Raw genomic sequence first — 16,162 nt, forward strand, 5'->3', positions numbered from 1 at the left:
TCAAGCAGCAATACCTATTAGACCCAATTTCTAATGAATTTGTATTCCTTGATCAAATTTTCCCTCCCTACAATGACTTACAATATTTTCCATACACGCTGACTGCATTAAACTTGGTTTTGATAGTAAAGCAGGCTGAAAAACACAAAGACCCTTTGCAAACACACACAAAATAATAAAAATAAAAATAGACAGAGGACTAGAGGTCAAAAGAGTCTGAATCACATGTCCTGATGCAGCGTTTTCCATGATAGTAATGTCTTTCCCCTGCAGAAAAAAATCTGATAATAGAAACTTTTTACAAGGTAAAAAGGGCAATTACAGAGTTTCTTTCTCTCCTGAAAGCAGAGAAGAATAGGGACAAACCCAGTCATCTGGTCTATGCTACTTTGATCACATTAGTGTCATTTACTGAATGTATCCGAGACGCTGCCTGAGTGACAGCCTGTGGGTTTGTGGTTACCAATACTTACACGTATGCCAGGGTTGCACTGAAGTGCTTGTAAATGTAAGTTTCAAGTACAGGGTTGAAATGCTGGAACTTGATGTCTCCGATTAAAGAAATAATAAATACCTGCCAAAATTCAAAAGGAGACAAATGTACAGAGCTGCACAACCTTTAACTAACTGCATCACAACTCAGTCTCTAATAGTGTCATTTATTTTGTTTGCTCATAGTTTTTCTTTGGTTTTCTAATAACATTAATACTACACATCGCATTGTTCACTTTCTGACTAAATGCTGGTACGTGTGTGTGTGACCACATCATTTCTCAGAGGGAAGGCAGGTCACATCAGCATTTAGATAGGAAATCTTAGGGCTAAGGGCAGGTACTCTGTGAAGCTGTCATGCTATGACAGCGTCAGAGCGTACGATTAAACAGGCACAGAGCTGCTGAAGGCTGTTTTTCAAAGCTAAGAAATGATTCTTTTCAGGCTAGAACTTAGTCCTCCTACTACAATGACACATTAGAGCTAGGACATTCTGTCCCCCTTTAGTCACTAGCCCCAACCAATGTCAGTTGGACACATCTGGCTTCACTTTTCTTCCTGAACTGTCAACTTGTTGATCAGCGCCGAGTACACAAGTTTGTTACTGCACACCAAAGCCACTGCCTTTCACACTCATATGAAACAGCCTCTCCAAATAATCTGAAAGCTTCCCGTGAAGTCTTTCACTCATTTATTATTATCCTTCTTTAAAGTTTCACAACAGAATTCATCCTTAATGCATTAAGTACTGGGTTAGGATTTACGGTGTGTAGGCTCTATTCCACCACTGTGACTCCAAACAAGTCACTTCTCTTTTAAGCTCTTTGGAGTGAAGTACCAGTCATCCACCCAAGGGAGGCATCATGAATAGACTGAAAATGTAGCTAGAAAATAAGCACCCAAAATTCACCAAAACAAGTCACCCACCAGTGCATCAAACACAAGGAAGTCGTAGGTTTCATTTTCTGACATTTCCATCATTATGTTGAAAAGGGCATCAAGGGTGTCTTGCAAAAACTAGAGGAAAAAATAGTACAAGGGTAAGAGAAGATTATTACTTCTGTAACCTTGCACAAGAGTCAGTTCTTTTGGATCATTTTTCCCTCTCCAGCCTAGCTCAGTTGAAGTTGTACATGAAAGAACAATGAAAAGGGGATCTTAGTCCTGCGTTCATTCACATGCTGTTCATCATGATCATACTATTCTCCCTACTAGCAGGAGAAAGGGGGATTTTTTCTTATCAGCTTTGACTGTCCCCACTGTCTTTTCTGTTCTACTGCCTTTTTATCTAGCCTGTCATGCAAGAGCAAAGGTCCACGCTGTTGAATACAGCTTGCACTAGGCCAAATCCACGTAGCTGCACTTTGCACTGGGCCAAATCAACCCCATTTACAAAATGTCATGCTGTAGTACAGCGCATGGAGGCTGGTTTGCAATGACACAGCACTTACTTTAGTTGCTCAGCAATTAAAACAGGTAAAGCCATGACTTTGCATAATCCCAAAAGATCCACACTGAGAACCACAGGAAACCTCACCTCCTAACTCCCTCAGAAGGTTATTTTCTCTGGTGCTTCCCCACCTATTCCCCACTCTGATTAGAGGGTCTTTGAGCCTCTTCTGCATTCACAGCAAGTCCCTCTTCACAAAGGAGGAGCAGAGCCACTACTAGAAATTAACAACTAGGCTTTGCACGTATCTTCTCTTTTGCAAGATCACATGGGAAAAGAAAGTCACCACTATCTCTTTAATTCTCTTAACATTTAACTTCTGTAATTCTGGTGCATTCCACTAATGAGAGCTCTTGGGACAAAGAATACATTTTGGTTCTGCTGTTACTCAGCAGCTAGAAAAAACAGCTATCTTAGCATGCAGAGAGAGCTTTTGGGTACAACGCAATATGCCTTTGCGTACCTTTACAATTTCTCCTCCTTCCACCTCCATGAGCTTCCTTAGGTTGTGGGCTATGTTCTGAGAGTTGGAACGCCAGTTCAACAAACCCAGCAGGTCAACTAGCAAGGGCAGAGCATCAGCAATTAGAAACAGATTACAACAACACAGCTGACTTAATTGCTGCAGAACAATACAGAAAAAGTAATAGAGGTTATTTTTAGAATCAGCTTACAAGGAAAACTCACACTGATGTACAGAACATTACCTTGAGGTGGCTCTTCTGCCTTGGCAAGAGAGTTAGTTTTGCTATTAATGGAAAACCTTGGCGTAATTTGATAACATAAGGCATTTGGCAAACAATTTTGCAGGCTTCTCATTCACTCAAGAGAAGATCCATCAAGCTAGGACATTTATTAGTGTATGACTTTTCTTGCTAATGCTCTGTGTTTGCTCTAGAGCAGCAACTAGACAATGAAATTCAGATTCAGCCCTCTTGCACACGGATGCATCAGTATGGCATTTAGCTTAAGCAAACTGTGGCTCAGACTACAAGCAGAACAGCTCTTGCCCACCTCTCAGCAGCTACACCTTGATGGAGTCACAGCTGGTGCCTTTTCACATGCCTCTTTCCCAAAGTCAGCGAGTATATCATACCAAGAACCTTCCCTAGGTGTGCTAGCTTCCTTAACTCATTTAAATCTTACAACTTCTACCAGCACGTGCTGTATTGATTCACATATACACAATCACCTTTATTTTGGCTACTTTTCATAACAGCATGCTGAAGAGATTAGTACAGATATAGAATATCTGTATAGATGTAATAGAAAAGATAATTAACCTTTAACAAAAGATTCTGAACCCACATGTACACTGTCACTGACAGGTATGATTTCTATAAATGCTGAAAAACCCACTAGATTTAACATTGGTAGATTAGATAAAATTAGATAAAATACAGCATGCATTAGCATCCCAGTGGTGTCAAGACCTACCATTCTGGGTGAGCTTGGTGGAGCAGATCAAAGTGGCAATCTGGAAGCTGTCTTTTGTACTATCTTTAGTGGGTGTGAAGTTGGCTAGGTGGTGCAGATTTTTCCCTGAAGGGGCCTCCTTCTCCTCCATCTCCATTTTTGTACAAGGAAGGGTTAAATAGCATTTAGCATCTTCCATTTTCTTGTTATCACCCTGTTGGTTGACCACAAGAATGAAAAGGGTTATCTCACACGCTGAGAAAACCTCATCTGACCTCCTTCTCACTGCAGACACCTTACCCCCGTACACACCTCAACACAGTGACAGCCAAGGAGGCTTTAAGCATTTTTTCATGCCTGTAGTTTACTTACATTGCCTGTTTGGCCATCTAACTTTAAGGAACAGAAGTTGCCCATACACTGCCAATGAACTAAGCTCTTTCCGAGTGACACAAACCACAGAATTTAGGAGGTAACTTACAAAAAAAAAAAAAAAGGTTACTGCCCTATTATCATGGAAAAGATGATTAAAAACTCTGCAATGATACAACAGTGTTTACACTGCTAGGAAGAAACTCAGCCAACAGAGTTGTTTTGATTAGTTAAACAAAAGTTAAGGAGTGCAAATACCCAAGCTACCTTATAAACAATCAAGTTGTGTTTGCCATCCTGGAGTGTTGTTCCATCCGCATTCATCAGCTTCACAAAGCCCATACCAAATGCTCTCTCAGACTTATCCCTAGCTGTAAACAGAAAAAAAATCGTTATTAGTAATCATCTTATTTACATCCATACTGTCCACAGTGCAGCTGGGTAACTACAGCAGCTTCTTTATTTAATAACATTACGTGTTGGAAGCAGCACGTGATGGAAGCAGCATACTTGGTGACCCACAGCAGAAAGAGCTCTCTTCCCTTCCCTTTAGCAGGTATCTGGAATTACCCAGAACAAAACTTCCTCTCTGAAGCTTCTCTCTCCACACAATTTCAGTGGCTAGTTGTCCTGCTGGATGGACGTATATAATTGTATACAGATTTTTTTTATTAGAATTTTGCAAATCTACCTTTTTAGCTATGGATGTGGAAGCATGTCACGCCATCTCCCAGGTGCCTAAAGAGATTTTTTTTTCCTTAGTCTCTCAAGGGATCAGTCAAACATTACTGATCTCTTTTCAAAGGGTTCTGAAGAAGTTTGATGAAACTCCTGGCTCTAAACTTTCTCATTTGCCTTTCATTTGCTTAATTAACAGTTAGAAATCCTTCTATAAGAAGATCATTAGAGTCCTACCAAGCCTTGCACTGAATTTTGTGAAGGACTTGAAAGAAATTTAAAAAAAAAACACAAAAAAACAAACCGCCATACACTGAGAAGCCAAGTACCAACAAGCATTGACAACTGTCTTCCAAAGAGGGACACTGCTCCCTGTCTAATACAAGTTTTAGACCAAAACCAGCCCCAAACCCTTTCCTAAGGCTGTGAAGTTTCATTTTTCTTTCTTTGTTTTTGCTTTCAATAAAACCCACAGCACTGGAAATAAGTAGGAATGCAAGTGCTACACCTTTAGTGGATACTCAGAATCTCAACAAGAGCAGCAAAAATACTTCTGTCAGTCTTCTTTTCTGATACTCACATTCCTGTGACGACCGATGACGAAAAGTGAATCTTAAATGGCAACGACTGACTTCCTCTATTGCAATGGCCACCTGCACATGATAATACAAAGAAAAAAATGCAGCACCAGCATTCTCTCTCTCCAGAGAGATTATGATGCACCTACTAATGTTAAGCTAGTTCCATTCTCTACACAACAGAGCAAGACTGTAAATTGTAGACACTTACCTTTACAGTTTCATACCAGCAAGGTTGCTTGACTTGATAATAAACAACAGACTTATACTCAGAGACACCTTCATAACCAGCACCAGGATGGATAGCTTTCTTTGGACAAAAAGACAAGGGGAAAAAAAGAAAAGGTAAGGTCTAGAACGAAAGAAAAAAAGTATCTGAGGTTGGAAATTTTCAAAGCATGTAGCTTGCAGAGTTCCTCAAAGTCTATGCTTCACGGTCAAGGAAACCATGTCACCACTTTGGGTGGTGAGGCACTGGAATGGGTTGCCCAGAGAAGCTGTGGATGCTCCATCCCTGGAGGTGCTCAAGATCTGGTTGGATGAGGCCCTGGGCAACCTGGTCTAGTGCGTGGCATCCCTGCCTATGGCAGGGGTTTGGAACTAGAAGATCTTGAAGGTGCCTTCCAACCCAAGCCATTCTGTGATTCCTTTTTAACTCTCATCTGTTATTAATGTAAAAATAAATTAGTGACTTCGAATTTAGTCACCTATAATATCTCTTGTTCATTATTATACAGCTCTTGCATGCAGTTGAAGAATAAATAAGATCCTGCCCAGCAGAGCTATCATCTATCAAGCTGAGCAGCCCTGTTGTATCTCACAAAGGCTGTCATACCTCTTGGAGATTGCCATCTTCATCATGTACAGACATGGTGACTTCTACATTCTTGGGAGTCTTCTTCTTGCCTTTGTCAAACTCTCCTTGCACCAGGGTGACATAGATATCATTTCGAACATCACCTAAAATTCATGGCACTAAATGAGTTCATGGACAACTGCAGAACATCCTAGGGTACCACATCATCCTTTTCCTCTTCATAGCCTTTGCTGATACCAGTTAATTGATGACATTCAACATCACATCATTCATTGCAACATCATTGCATCTTCATCTCAAATAATACAAAAGCACTGTGTCTTCATGTAACAATTTTAAATGCCGTGAGCTCTATCCATTTAGAACAGTGAGGTCTAAATCCATTTTGCGGGGATTGAACAAAGCCGGGTCAAAATTGTATGAAACAAAATCATCTTTTTGTCTAAACAGATATTTTCCTCCAGAGTACAAAGGCTATCATTTTTAATTTGTTTCTCAAAGGAGTAATCTTCACAAAAAATAAGAGATCAGCTTGAAATTTCAAGAAAAGTGAAAACCAATTGTTTTTAAGCTAGTTTTATAATAAATCTGTTCATGGTAGAAATTGCAGAATTTCACGGCTCTTTTACCCCCCAGAAGTATGGAGGCATATGGGACCTACCAGGCAGGATTATCTCAGGGAATCCCATTTTGCGAGCCACAGCAGTTGATCTGTCTACAAGGTGGGAAAAATCCTTCTGAACCTGTGCTAGATCGCCAGGAAGCAGCTTCAGGGAGACCCAAAGACCTAAGAAAAGAAGGGTAACATTAACTTACTGAAAAAAACAGTATGAAATCATGAAATTTAAGCCTACGCTTAACAGAAAACCCTGTCTTCATGTCAGCTCTATGCTACAATTTCTCAAACACCTCAAGCTGGTTCTCTGTTGGCCCAATTCTCCAAATCTCCCTAAAGCTGAGTAAGACCTTACTGTATAATGAGATTCTCTGAAGTAAAATACAATCTGAGATGAGCATGTTAGTGAGCAAAAGCCAGACACACAAGCAACAGCAGGAGAATCCAGAAGAAAGCATTTGGAATATGCCATCAGCCACATGCACTTCCAAATATTGTAAGCACATATATATATATTAAAAAAAAAGAATTACATTTGTAGCAAGTACATCATGACTTTTTTTTTTCACCTAAGAACATCTCGTTTTTAATCTTTTTAGCTCCCAGAGTGCTGGGATGGCAGTCATTACAAAGATCATAGGTCTGGCTCAGGGTAGGCAGCAACCTCCAGTAAGCATTGATCTCTGGACTTTGAGCCATTTACTCTCCTTTATAAGCGAGGGGAACCTTTCCCCACACCAGGTTTTCACATCAGCTTCTCGCCTGACTGCTGTACCTTGCCCTTTATGATTCACTTCCTTTGCAGCGATGACTTTGTTGAAGACAGAAGTGAGGGGCTCATTTTCTCCGATCACATGGGAAGTTATCAGTGGGGACATAATTAGCTGTCGCTGTCTGATGTATGTTTCCATGGCAATCCTGTGAGGAACAACAACAGACTGGGAAGCAGACATGGAAGCAACACCAAGCATGTGCTCTGCAAGACAAGGGCTGACCAAGAGCTGACTATTTGCCTAATATTTTTTTAAATAAGATTTTTTCCTTCACCTGCCTAAGCCCAATGGAAACATATAAACTCTCAAACAAGGAGCTACGTCGGTGCTAGCTCAGGCTTAGAATAAGTAACATGGGCCTCCTAAAAGACTCCACGAACACTTCTATCAGGCTGAAATAGCAGCCTTCAGGACAACCATAAACACAGGCAGGTCTCCTTTGTTCTTTCTCCCATCCACAGGGTGCCTTGCCGAACAAGTCTGGCTGAGTGTCACCATGCAGGATCAGCTCACCACGTAGGACCCTGCGCTCCCGTCGGGTGAATTGAGCCCTGTCTTCAGGTGTGCCTCTGAGTCGTCCCTAAGAGATTACGTACATTAACTAGTCTTAAATTAATGCGACTCTAATGACATCACATTAAACCTGTCCCTAGTCACAAACACATCTCGTGAGCTTGGATCTAGAACCAGATTTCACTCCTGTTCCAACATCATCAATAATGAACCAAGCATTTCCACAAACTCCCCACCCCAGTAGAGGTGTCCAGATTTGGATCTAAACTCACCCTCATTAGAAAATAGAGGAAAAAATAATAATAAAAAAAAATGTAGGACACTACATTATTCTGCAAAAAGATATCCTTCTTTGCAGCCTTTCAGGTCCTGAGCGGGTATGGGGAAAAAACACACACACAAAAAAAAACATACAACAATCTCCCCTGAAAATACCTTGCAACAACATATGGCTACACCAAATGGCCCGCTGTATTTAGGCCTGCAACAAGCTGATTCTACCCAAACAAGCTTCCTTTTAATTTACTGTAATGTGCTGAAAGAGTGAGCAATCAGAGAGCAGGCTGAACACACAAGTTCTAATATTACAGAAACTCAAAAGACAGTGGGGCTTGAATTTCTTTCCCAGAAAGAGGGAGAAATCCCTTTTTTATTCTTCTCTGACCCACCTTTACAAGGCAATCTGGAAAGTTACAGGCTGGCAATACACAGCGTACTGCACAGCAGTGACAAGGACTGTGTTCCCTGTGTGCTCAGGTGTTTCTCAAAATCTTGCCCCCGTCTCGTAACCGTTTTTAAGGTCACATCCCCTAGACCCCACAACATTATTTTGCACCACGCTCTTCTTTCTTACTTCAGATGATATGGATATCTAGCAGTTTCAGTTGCATTGCCAGGACTCCCTAAGTAATTTACCCTATCATACAGACTTGTAAATCAAGGGGAACAAAAGTGTCAGAGGACTGACAAAAATCTTTTCCTTCAAAAAGCTGACTACTGCCATTAGCTAATCTATTTGTAGAGGCCTTGGTATGCTGCCAGGTTCCATACAAATTCGTCCTTCTCTGAAGGACAGCTGGCTCAAATGAGCCAGATATGGGATGAATTCTGAAGTCCAGTACTTACTGCTGAAATGGAATAAAATGTTGCTTTTCCTCATCATCCACCTTTCCGTGTATGATATCAGTTATGTCCATCACTGCAACAACACAAATTCAACACACAGTTCTGCCAAGCTGCTAAAAAGAATACAGAGAGCTTTCCCCTATCAGAATGGAAAAAAATAGTTGCTTAGTTTGGTCCGATGCCACTACTGACAGCAATACAGAAGGCCACTGTCATCCTTAAAAACTTTTTAGCAAGCATCTTTTTCACTGAAGCCAGCAATGGCAGTGAATGTGAATATTCTTGCTGATAAAAAAATACACGTGGGACTCAGGTATTTCAAGGCAAAAAAATACATCCAGATTTCAAATCCTGATTATTTTGAAATTGTTTTCCCCACTAATCTCAAGCAAGTCTCTTCACAAGAGATCATATGAACTGAACAGGAATTGGTTGTCTTATTCACCAAAGCTCCTTTAAAAAAAATCCAGCTTTATCCTACTCATTGTGAGGAGCAAATCCCTCTTTAGCAAAGATCTGAAAAGTCTACTGCACCGAGAGCAGTGCGTTATCTCTTTAGATGGTGACAAACCAAAAAGTGAATGCTGACAGCGTGCCATCTTCATTTACTATTTTAATTAAAAGATCTCAAAGGAGCACCATTTAAGCTCAGTATCGGAATCTCCATTCTGAAGACCGAGATGCTGACACAGAGAGGCTAATAGGCTTTGCTGGTGTACAGCTTATGTTTCCTAACCCACTGTCCCACCCACTGGACCATGCTCTTTTCTCCTGTGACTGAATCTGTCGTACCTGCCACACCAAACGGTCTCCGAAGTCCACACGTATGTTTCTTCCCATCTTTTAGCTCCATATGCCCCACCCTCACAATCTGACATACCAAGCTGATTTTCGGTCTGATCAGGTCAGAACTGCTTAAATCCTAGAAATCAGTTAAAATAAAGTTATATCGATCTGCTTTGTGAATGGAGGAGAAACAGACAGAGGGTAAAAGACTTCTTAGGTTGTACACATGTTTAAAAGAAACTCTCCTCTTTTAAAAAAAAGAAAAACAGTTCCCTTTGAGACCTAGGAAAATGACATGCTAGTGTTTTGTTAGTCATTTCCACACAGCGATTCCTAAATATCCTACAACTCTTTGAGGACCCCAGTAACAGTACTGAAAGGAGTGCTCATTGCTGGAGCACTAGATCCGCTGACAAGGCAGCTAGTCTGTGCCACTTTTCCTACTTGTCAGAAATTATTCCAGTCATATAATTAACAACTTGTAGCAAATAAATCCTAACACAGAATAAAATCAGCAAAGCAATGAGCTGAAAACCAAAACAATTCTAATCTCAAGCCTAGATTTGCAGTACAGGTAGGCTTTGGAAGAGAAGGGCCTAACAGGATTCAGCAGCACTCAGTGACAGTGCCATTTCAAAGTAATAGACCTTTACTACTGCTTTGGACTGACACATCACAGAACACTTCTCAGAAACGTTCCTCTGAGGCTGCCTCTAAAATCTTAAGTGTCCGTGAAAACACCTTAAAATGCCCCGGGTGGTTCCTCTCTGCCGGGGGGTGAAGGAAAGAAGGGGAAAGGGAAAGAATCCAGAACTCATGTCTGCAGCATGGGGAAGAATTTCCAGGATGCAAATACAATAACTTACAGTGAAGACTGCTTGAAGGTTATTTAGCTTCTCAATTTCTTTAGGCATCCCATTGCTCCCCCAACGAACCAGGTAATTTTCACTACAAATAAAAAAAGCAAAGAATAAAATCAACACCTGACATTCCTGTTATCTGGGAAAAAGCTCAAAAGCGTTTTGATCTTTTAGGAGTATCTGAAAAGCTCTGCCAAAATATTCTATGCCAACGTGATTCTGAGGTGACTCATTTCACTGAAGACAGAAGATGGGCATGGAGAGAATGGGTACTCTCAGTTACTTCCTCTTACAGCTGTGACCGCATCTCCACACCTGATAACTTCAGTGATGGAGACAGAGGGTGCCTGACACATGTTTCCTTGATAAAGTTCTTCATAGCTTTCCTGACCAGTACTAAATAACCAGCTCATAGGTGTGAAATTGCACTGACTTGACAGCAAGTATCATGCCCATAGCTGACCAAAAAGGAAGCAATGAATCAATTGTCTCAAATCTAGTGAAAACATTAGGAAAATTTAAGAACATAGACAATCTGGGATTTCAGTAATGCAACACAGAAATGCCCAGCTTTATGAAGGGGAGTGCATGTGCTCAGAACCTTGATTTCTTACCAGAAGTCAAATAATCCCCTTCTGTATCACCACTGGAGCAGCAACCAACAGAACTGAAAAAAGACTTCTCTGCTAGCCCTTCCTTTCTAACTCGTACTGGCTTCCTTACAATGACTAAATTGCTTCTGTACATACAAAAAAAAAAGCCTACCTGATGAATTTGGAGAGGTCGGGATCGTAGAGGCTCATTAACAGCTCTGCATCTTCTCCAATATTGCAGACAAAATTCTTGAAGTTTACATACAGGCTATAGGTGTGTGTTGTGTTGAATATTGGCTGCCCTCGGAGGTCCAAATTCTGTTGCAGGGACTGCAAAGAAGGACAGTACTCCCATTAAAAACTATATAAAAGAATTTAGTTTTGCTGCCAAAGTAGCACAATATCCTGTAGAGGAATGTACAAATACAGTGGGTGCTGGTTACTTGAAGAGGGCAAAGCCAGCACCAAGAGATGTACCTTCTCTTCCTGGATTCTTTCATCAATCCTTTTGGATGCGGTTTCATGGGCCTTGAAGAGAGAGATCGTGCTGGTTTCATCTGGGTCCAAGATGTTCCCATTGTCATCTCGTACAACCAGGTCCAAACCTAGGATCCTGAGTGGCACGCAAATCAGAGGACAAAAGAAGTGACATGATATATAGGAAGCAGAGGTGACAAGAAGCACAAACCACTGACCAAGCTCTAAGCAACCAATATTCATTGACTCCAGTAATCACATTGCTGGTTTTCCTATCTAGAAATGCTGCTCCCTCATTCCCTCACCCCCAGTTTTCCCATTAAAGGGAAAAATAATTAGTCAGGTAACTTGATGCTAAGATGGCATCATCTCTGTTCTCACTTAAACGTGTTTAAAATAAACAGGTAGGTATAACCACAAAGCTTATGGGTTATGGCTAATTACTACTCTGTGCCATAAGTTTTTTTCTTAATTGACTTATTTGACCTGAATCAAGTCTGACAGGTAGATAAATGAGTTCTAGAGACGATCTCTGTTCTGTATAAACCAATGAAAGGTGCAGTTCTGGTGGCCTATAGAATCGCATTACTCAGCTGCTGATAAAGCAGTTTAGTTCATTAGCAGTATCCAAATCCTGGCTCCAGATAGCCAGGCACAAATTGTGCTCCATGGGAAATGCCATCCTGTGCCAGCAGTTCTGCAGAATTAAGATAGGTAAGGCCTCCTGCCAAGTTAAAGGGAATGCTGGCATATGAAGAACCAACTGCTACGTGCCCACCTGCCAGGTTAGCCGCGTTCTGATGGGAACAGAAAGCTGGTATCCCCTTTCCAAGAGAAAATGGAGAGCCTGATTCAGCGTTCTCCTCATGTGGTTATTTACACCATTTTGTATTAATAGCATCTATATCCATTCTCAAAACACAGTTCCAGAGCTTTTAGTGGGATTTGGGACTCTCTTCTGCTCTCAGGACATGGTTTGGAGTTTACCTGTTACCGTAGTCAATTTTAGCAGTGACTTTCTTCTTGAGTTCAGCCAGTTCATCTTTGGGAAGAGTCCCAGACAGGATCTGTGACCTCCATTCTATCAGACTGTAAGTCATTTGCTGGACATGACGGAACTGTGTTGTCTTGTTATCCTACAGAAAGAAAGGGACAGTTTCAAGTTAGTAATGGCCTGAAAACTATGAATCAGTAAGCTTCCTGAAGGGTACTAGACTGAATCCACCACACAAGTTGCATTTAACTAAACATATTTGAGAAAGAGGCACCATATGACAAGACAAGATTAGACCACGGAGAAAATTCTCCATCACTTTGTACTGCCAAGGTTTAAGTGTCTCAAGATTTAGGGTCTGCCACTCCAGAATGCGTGACATTGTGTGCCGTTTTTATGCATGTCCCATTTGTTTTGCCTGTCCAGATATTAACTCTTTGAAGCAAACACTTCATTTGCTTTTAAAAGTCTAAAGGTGATACCCAAACGTAACTAATTATGACACTGAAGTCCACATAAGCTTGTTCCTCACACCTATCCCTCCTACAGCTCTCACCAGCCAAAATAACTCTTCATGTGTACCTATTTGGTACACATGAAAAAAAATCTCCTCACCAAAATACAACATGAAAAACTTGATTAATTGAAAGTCTGCCTCCACCACCACTTACAGTGTTAGCAACTATGCTGTAAAGCCAGAATGCTAAGGGAGCTGAGTCCATGGGTGCATTGTCATGGCTGTCTGTTCCTTATCCTGTCCCGACAGGTACTCAAAATCCATTACCATAACAAAAAACAAGGAATGGTAACAAAATGCAGCAATATTTGGGATACACTTCCCTGCCAGTGTGCATATAATATTTCGAGGACCACACTCTACCTGCTGGTAACTCACACCTGGATTGCCGTGTCCATGCCTGACCTCCAGACAGGAGTTCATGGAAATCAGAGCAGCTCTGTGGAAACACAATCATCTCCCTGGCTGGTGCCTATCAGTAAATACGGCTGAACCTTGTCTACTCTTCAGAGCACTCGTTTTTGTTTATATTTGCATAGACCTTAGCACAACCCTGACTCGCTGCATGCTCTCAAGCACTAGCCCAGGCAAAATGGTAACAGAGGTTTCGCAAAGTTCACTTTTATCAGCCTGACAGGAGCTGTTTAGAACCCACCACGCCAGGGATCATCCAAACATGCAATTAAAAGATAACGTGGCTGAAGGAGGCTTCCCAGACGTCACCTGCCTCAGCTACCCCGGTACTCGCTCCACTCTGCTGCAGTCACTGCATTTTCATCTTTTGCTATGGATTCAGCATCTGTAATTACAAAGCACTGACTGAGGACATCAAAACCTGCTTTGTTAGAGCTTCCTCCTCCCGTTTCTGCTGTTATCATCTCTAATTAAATATTTTTATGCTCTTAACTGGTTCCACCCTAATAAAATTAGTCATACCTGTACACCTCTTTCACAGAGCCCCAGATTCCAGGGCTGACACTGCAATTAGGAAGTGGATAGCTATGCACTAAGCCTGCTTGCAGCTGTACCTGCTCAGATAAGTAAGCCTTTAAAAGGTCAGCTGTAAGATTCAAGAAGGAATTCAGGCCTCATCCTTTTTTTACTTCTGCATGGTTAGCCACTTACTACAACTGTCTTATGTTGAGAGTCAAGTGCAGTTCATTTTCAGGGGGAAAGTGCCACAGCTTTGATCAACTGGGACAAAGTTTATGGCTATGCAGCTCCAAAATGATCTTTTTTTTTTTTTTTTTCCTACATCTCACCCAACAGCTAGTGGGAATTGGTCGACTGTATTGCTGCTCCGTCCAGGTAGCAGCTGACTGATGTCCCTTGGCTGTAGCAGGGCTGTTAATGTTTAACCACGAGCCCCAACTGCTGCCACACTGCAGAACGAGAGGCTCACCTCAGTAATTGCCCCGTTCTGGGCCCTGCAACGAACAGGAATGACAAAAACTACTCATCACTCACCCCTTGAGAATATAAATGCAAAGGGAGCTATAAATAGCCATCTTCCTTCCGTTTGGGCCCATGTCAAGGGGCTGGCAGAAGCTAGATGAGCCTATAGTTGATACAAGGCAGATATTGCTGACATCTTTAGTAAACAAAGGCAAAACTAAGTGTACTCTTAACCTCTGTTAAAATAATTGCAAAGGGAAGACAACTTGGGTTAGCTTTCAGGGAAACTCAGAGCATATCTTACTTTGGCATGAGCTAACCCTGAGTTATCTCTGCACCTGTTTACATTAGCTCACTCCCATTAACCAGCCCAAGTTAAAAACCCCTGCCCATTTTTGTATTTATTTTGCAGTGGAGATATATCCACTGCTACAGTGGCCTCTGGAAAGCACAGAAATTAAAGTGAAATGAAATGCTGCCAAATAAAGAAATCCTCTGTATTTCCTTTCTCTCCTCAAGTATCTCCTTCCTCCTCTGTTATTTTTTTCTTGTAATACATACTGCGGGGGGGAAATAAAATAAACTCAAATCCATTTCAAACCACAACATTTTCCAGGACTATTTTAAGAGTTCTGTTGGTTAAGCACAGGAACATGAAAGACTTCTGCTCTTAAAAAAACAGATTCTGAGGCTATGATCTTAAAATTATTCATCGAGAAAAAAAATAATCAGGAATAAAACTCTCTTTTCACACAGTAATAACGTCACATACGGTTTCTCATTAAGTTAAGAGGGTGGAACAAATTTTTGTGGTTTTGTGGCTCACAAACAAAACGTACTTGTGGCCCTGTGAAATTTTCAATAGCAAAACTTGCTCTGGATAAACTGAATTGTTAGAGCTAATTTAAACCAATTCTCTCATCTTAATTAAAGTCTCAGGGCACATACTACTCCACAGGCTGAACACATTATTGACCAGAGAAAAACTGCTTGACTCTTCTTAACATGCATTAATAATCACCTTTGAAAGAAGGCAATTCACTGTGAACTCCAGCTGTGCTTCTTTCAGCAAGAACTTCACCAAGTTTAGCAAAACTCCCAGATCTGTGCATTACCTTGAGCTCTGACTTGTCCATAGTAACTTTGTCATGTGTCTTTGTCATTCTCTCTATTGAGAATGACACATATGATGGGATTTTGGTAGGTCAAATGTCCCACCAGCACCTACAGCCATAGCTCTCTTCCTCTCTTTTGCCTACCTGACCTGTACGTGCACTGGGGGGTGAGCATCAGGCATTCCATTAACTCTCTGCACGATGTCCAGAAACACAGAGGTCACCCTCGTTAAGCTCTTTGTTAAAACATCATGGTTTCTCGCACAACTTCACTGAGGTCTCCTGCCCTCACACAGGAGGGATGGGAAGCAGGAATCCTCACTGTGCAGCAAACTGTGAGTCACACTCACAACCCCAACCAGCTGACACGATGCTGAGCGTGACTTGTGCCAGCTGATGCTGAGAGTCAAGTCTTCAGCAGCGCTCTATCACAAATTATTCAAGTACAGCGAACACGTTGTGGCATTGGCTAAACTGCCACTCTGTCTGTGCTCACACGTTTCTTTAGAGGACAGATGAACTTTTTTAGCCCCTTGTAAGGTCAGTTTTACAAGAATGATAGTTCTTCAGTTCCGAATCAGGTCCTTTTTAGAGA

General features: G+C 41.4%; 1 protein-coding gene across 1 annotated transcript in view; it reads right to left on the bottom strand.

The window, feature by feature from the left end:
• The window catches only part of DOCK5 (dedicator of cytokinesis 5), an 82,248-nt gene that overhangs the window by 40,386 nt on the left and 25,700 nt on the right, over positions 1-16,162 (bottom strand). The window contains exons 6-21 of the mRNA XM_035345171.1: positions 12,534-12,682; positions 11,547-11,682; positions 11,242-11,399; positions 10,483-10,564; positions 9,623-9,752; positions 8,831-8,903; positions 7,195-7,337; positions 6,465-6,590; positions 5,822-5,946; positions 5,198-5,296; positions 4,989-5,061; positions 3,998-4,101; positions 3,380-3,572; positions 2,406-2,503; positions 1,420-1,509; positions 474-574 (exon numbers count right to left, since the gene is read on the bottom strand). Of these exons, the coding sequence (XP_035201062.1) occupies positions 474-574; positions 1,420-1,509; positions 2,406-2,503; positions 3,380-3,572; positions 3,998-4,101; positions 4,989-5,061; positions 5,198-5,296; positions 5,822-5,946; positions 6,465-6,590; positions 7,195-7,337; positions 8,831-8,903; positions 9,623-9,752; positions 10,483-10,564; positions 11,242-11,399; positions 11,547-11,682; positions 12,534-12,682 (1,880 nt within the window). The remainder of the gene's footprint in view (positions 1-473; positions 575-1,419; positions 1,510-2,405; positions 2,504-3,379; positions 3,573-3,997; positions 4,102-4,988; positions 5,062-5,197; positions 5,297-5,821; positions 5,947-6,464; positions 6,591-7,194; positions 7,338-8,830; positions 8,904-9,622; positions 9,753-10,482; positions 10,565-11,241; positions 11,400-11,546; positions 11,683-12,533; positions 12,683-16,162) is intronic.

This window comes from Oxyura jamaicensis, chromosome 22 (genome assembly GCF_011077185.1).
Source record: "Oxyura jamaicensis isolate SHBP4307 breed ruddy duck chromosome 22, BPBGC_Ojam_1.0, whole genome shotgun sequence".
NCBI lineage: Eukaryota > Metazoa > Chordata > Aves > Anseriformes > Anatidae > Oxyura > Oxyura jamaicensis.